The sequence below is a fragment of the Athalia rosae genome, chromosome 3 (genome assembly GCF_917208135.1).
Source record: "Athalia rosae chromosome 3, iyAthRosa1.1, whole genome shotgun sequence".
Taxonomy (NCBI): Eukaryota; Metazoa; Arthropoda; class Insecta; order Hymenoptera; family Athaliidae; genus Athalia; species Athalia rosae.
In genome coordinates, this window is record NC_064028.1 from 24,050,853 (window position 1) to 24,055,978 (window position 5,126).

General features: G+C 36.5%; 1 protein-coding gene across 1 annotated transcript; it reads right to left on the reverse strand.

The window, feature by feature from the left end:
• Positions 1–1,185: 1,185 nt before the first annotated feature.
• Positions 1,186–5,126, reverse strand: LOC105686898 (serine protease inhibitor 88Ea-like). Its single transcript, XM_012402135.3, has 3 exons — positions 4,796–5,126; positions 2,375–3,128; positions 1,186–2,282 (listed from the first exon to the last, which is right to left on the reverse strand). Exons 1-3 carry the CDS (start codon positions 4,832–4,834, stop codon positions 1,693–1,695), a joined length of 1,383 nt encoding a protein of 460 aa, XP_012257558.2. The 5' UTR covers positions 4,835–5,126; the 3' UTR covers positions 1,186–1,692.

Genomic DNA, 5,126 nt, shown 5'->3' on the forward strand with positions numbered 1-5,126 from the left:
AGATCTAGTAAAGCTGGCTGCTATTTTATTAGCGAATAAGGAAACGATCTTCGCTTACATATAAACGAATTCTACGTATATCTCTCCTGGAATCATGCTACATCTATAATTTTTTATACCCACATTACATGGGCACATACCTACCTATACATCTATTCATCGCGAATCAGCATAATTTTTGCTGATAGTTTATTACAAACATCAGCAATATGTAATATTATATACATATATGCCTAATATAAGCTAAGCTGTCGAGTTTTGCGAACCGAGGTCCGCGCCAAGGTCGTCTAAGATCGCGAAAGATACCGGCAAGCTAACTTCAAGCCAAATAATGATGAAAAATAAATTTGAACAAACAAACAAAAAAAAATACAAGGAAATGAAAAAGATATGCACACGCACACGAATCTCTTTGAACTTTAACTATGTGTGTGTGTCTAGATTTGTGGATGATAATTATAACCGCAGTATGCGACGTAGAAACGGAAACAGCAACGTAAACGATGTTGCAATGAACATGGAATTCGAGAATTATTGCGTTTTGAGGAGTATTTTTTTTTTAAACTAATTGTTATACTTTAAAATGAGTTGGATCCGATTTTTTGCGGAAGCAAGTTAAAAACCTCATCGCGTGGATAAAAAACTTTTATAAATATAGAAAAAAAAATGGGAAGAAGCATATTGAGATAAGGAAAAATATGGTAACAGTTACACGAGGGAGATAGAACAAGCAGCTAATAGATTTCCGGTTCGAAGACGATCTTTTGGAGAATCGTTCGACTCCGATGCATGTTGGCTTGCCGCTTGACAGGGAGCGAGATTCAAACCAAAAGCGATTGCGTTTCTTCGAGTAAATCGCACGAGGTTGTTGCGCCTGGTACTGTGAAATATTTGATCATGATGTGTGTCGTGTGATAATCGATTCATTGGCCGAAACAGGATTTATAAATTTTCAAGTACGAACGTCAAAATTAGTAATCGGTTGTGAAATTTTTAACAGGATGTTTATTTTCACTCTCGGTTTTCACTTATATTCAGAATTCACGCGACTTCTTTCTCCTTTTTTTCCCGTGGAAGGAGAATTTTGAAAATTGTGCTCGTTCAAAAGAAATAAAAGAAATCACATTACCGATTTCGAAAGTTTTCTAGGATTAAAAATTCTTCGAAGTTCGATTGCAAGTCTCACTCGATTTATGTTTCATATTTATTTCATCTATCCAAACTATAAGTGATACATACTCAATTGTTTCTTTGTGTTTTTTTCTTCTGACAAGAAATTTCTATTAAGAAATAATATTATCTGAATATCTAAAAATGGAATGTATTAATATTAACAATAATATGTAATTGTGACACAATAATTTTGAAAGCTTAAAAACTATCAGATTCGAAATTTATCCATTTCTATATTACTAAATTATCTATGATCTATTTTCTCCGATTGTCGTCATTAATAAATTATTACAGCGCAGTTTTGATTAATCGATAATAATAAAGATGAAAATAAAAGAATCTTATGAAAAAAAGTGACTTCGTAATATTCATAATTTAGTTCTCTAACCGGGTCTGTGACTATTCAACTAGTAAGACAGAATCCTAGTGTACAATTATAATAAAAACAAAAACAGATAATAACGAATGAAAATAAATCTTCAATCTAATTTGTTCTCATTTCGTCATTCTTTTCCTCATTTAGGAGTACGAAGGATTCGCATTGGCGTTAGGAGGTGTGCGATAAATTCCAGCGAACAAAATCGATCGCGCAGGTCTGTCGTAGATGAAATACACGAAGGGATGATTGGCGTTAAATACTTCTGGTTCAGCTGGTCGACTTGACCGAAAACTAAACAAAGCTGTTGCAGCTGCAGCCGTCGTTCCTTCCTCCGTGACATCTACGACAGCACGATGAACAGCGTCACCCAAATGCAGACTTGGTTCTCCATCGGCCAAAAGCCCTCTAAGGTCAGCATTTGACGTCATTATATCCCCCGCCCCCATCGCGTTTAACAAGTGACCTACGGCGAGTTCTTTGTCAATTTTGAACTTTGGTAAGGATACGCTGACCTCTCTGGGCGGTAAGCCTTCTTCAAGGAATTGTTTAAGTTCGGCGATTCCTGCTTCGGTGTTCGTTATCCGTTCTATCAACTGAGTAAGTCCTTCGGGAGTTCTTTCCGAATCTGAAGTACGAGCGCCAGCGAACGGTGGGAGTAAAATGTACATCGATAAATCTTCGCCCTTATAAGGTAGCTGAAGAATGTGGGTTTTCAATTCTTCGGAAACAACTGCGGAGGAAAAAAATAAAAAATGAACAAGGTCAATGACAAATTTATCGCACGTAGTCCTCTTTCTCTTTGTAAATATCGATCGGTCTTACCGTGACTGAATGTTCCCTTCTGTCTCATGAAGGTTACCAAACTGGTCCTTGATCCGTTTGAGTAAAAATTGTCCTTCTTCGAGTTCAACGGGTCAAATTTGCTCTTCCAAAGTCCTTTGAAGTAGACAGCGTTCGCTAATACCAAATCGGAATCCTCGGTAACCCCTCCGATTGGAAGCAAGTCGTTGATATGTCCCTTGGTCTCATTGCTCGCCCAATTGTTAATCATTTGTCTGATAGCTTCAGGATCTTTTTTAAAATCAACGTGTTCCAATTGAGTCCCGAACAGATCCAACATGCACTCTCTGATCTTTCTTTCCTGCGTTACCCAGAGCTTATTCACGGAACTAAACTCGTAATCGGCGCTGGAATTTCCGCTCATTCTGCTTATTCTTCTCAACATATTTTCAAAGTCATAAAATCTTTGGACGTAAGTTTTCGAGTACGTCTCCGGTACGTGAAGAGCGCGCTTCAAGGACTCCTCGGTAGTTCCTCTGGCAGCAAAATAGGCCAAAGTCAAAGCCTCGTGAAGACTGTGAGGACTGTAAAATACGTTATCGACGCCTTCGAATTGGGAAACTCTCCTCAGGGTGTCAAGAGCGAAATCTAAGCGGGCCTGCGTCAACTTTTGCTTGAAATCTACGTCCATCGTAGTCGGATTATCTGCGTCGCCTGTTAAACATTGCGATGTAACGGATGAGCAGGAAAAGAAGGCGATGATCCCGCAGACGACGATTATTCTCTGGAACATCTTCTGAAAATTGTGAAAACAAAAGATCCTCTTTAGCTCTTATTCATTCGATCATTTATTTATTTATTCCTCTCTATTCTAGTCGGTACAGAAATATCTTTCATGGTCTTATCTACATCCTAGGTGTTTTAATGTTCATATATAACTGGACGGATGTTGCTTTATGGCGGTTAGCGGCGAAGATTACCACATTAAATTATATAAACATCCTGGAAGTCCCCCTGACGAAGGTATACAATTATACAAAGCAATAAAGTGAAAAGAAAAGAACAACAAGATAATAAAAATTGAGAGTTACTCATTCTTATCAAGTCTAGTTTTTGTCCTAGTTGATATACCTATTCATTATACATACAGTTGCTGCGTACGTTTACTACGGGTCTTTGAGGATTACCTCATTCAAAATTTAGTACGAAACTTTAAACGCGCATAATTTTGCAGTAAAAAATGATAAAAATAGAGGAAATAACCAGAGAAAATTTAAATGCGAGTTTTCGGGACTTTTCTGATCTTTTTTGCCACTTTTGTTGTGGACTAAATCCGCAAAGCCAAGCGGGAGATTCCAAATTTCGATGACTATTACAATTGAAGAGAAAAAAGGATCCTACAGATCGTTTATTGAATCCAAATTTGAAATCTAAACTTGTAATTTTACATCATCATTGGTTGATGGTTGAATACTGGCGGTGAAAATTAGAAACCGAGAAAACGATTTTCGAAAACAATTAGCCACATGAGTGTCGGATTCCCAGTGGTATACTGAAACTGATAGGAAATGTGATGTTTTTAGAAATTCCGGGAACGCCTAATATTATAATCAGAAAGAAAGAGTTTTCGTTACTCAGAGGCACACATACTACATATGAAGCATGAGTATAAGATGTATGGTGTATATGGGTACGCATGTGATATAAATGAAGTTGGTAAGAAGTGAAAGTACATGAGGCATGTATGCTGAAGAGTCTCGTGACGTCACTCGGATCGCCCGAACTTTCCTGTACTTAATTAACACTGCGTGCAGCGGTTTATGATATCCTACTACTTAAATATATAACTTTAACAGGATAATATATGGTGTACGTGTATATGGAAACGATCTCGCGGACATATTTTCCATGTACGTAAAAAATTCACTTATCCATGCAGTTTTATTTATTCATTTATTATAGAATGTTCCGCGGCAGCGAGTTTCTTCTTTTCCATTTTTTTTTTCTTTCATTTATGACCATATCTTGTCGTTACGTGATTAAAGGTCATCTACGGACAGTGTGATGACCTTCTATATTATTATAATGTTATCTACATAGTTCTATTATATATACTAGTTATTTAGATTTTTTCATTGTCATCAAATGTTCTCAGCTGCAGGAAGTAAACCATAACTATGTACATGTAATAGGTAAATACATACAATGGATTTATTGTCGCCGTTAATTTAAATGACACGCGTGACGGGAAATATATCGCGTGGCGGCAATCGGAAAACCCCGCATAGATTCAATTTGTTACTAAAATTATTGTTTCACAAACTCAGTACTGTATGGGAAAATGAAAAAATAGCGAATACAAGTTATCATAAGTACGTGAAATGAATAATAACGTGTTAAGGCAGGGCTGCCGTGATTCACATATACGTGCGTGTTTGAAAAATATAAATTCCTTATACTCACCGATTCGAAAGAAGTAACGAAAACGTTAAGTAAAAACATTTTTTTTTTCTTATGAATAAATCGTAGTGCAAATCCAACACGTACGCACGGTTAGATTGCAAACTATTTTTAATTCAATGTTTTCTTTATTTCAGCGTATAATCTTTGTAGTAAAATTGAGAAAAAAAATTCAAATCCTTTTCAAAATATTAAAGATTTTCGAAGACGAAAAGAATTGTATGATTCTATAAGATTTGAGATCGGCTGCTGCAAGGGAAGACAAAATCACTCCGCACCCGTCTACCTGGAGTAAACTAAACCAACTAAATATGAAGGAGCATTTACTCGACTC

Bases quoted from the DNA above. Each gene is read 5' to 3' on its own strand.
- LOC105686898 (XM_012402135.3), bottom strand. From the start codon at position 4,834: ATGTTTTTACTTAACGTTTTCGTTACTTCTTTCGAATCG. The intron at 3,129-4,795 runs GTGAGTATAAGG...CACAATTTTCAG, and splicing joins TCGTTACTTCTTTCGAATCG to AAGATGTTCCAGAGAATAAT. The intron at 2,283-2,374 runs GTAAGACCGATC...TTTCCTCCGCAG, and splicing joins GAAGGGAACATTCAGTCACG to TTGTTTCCGAAGAATTGAAA.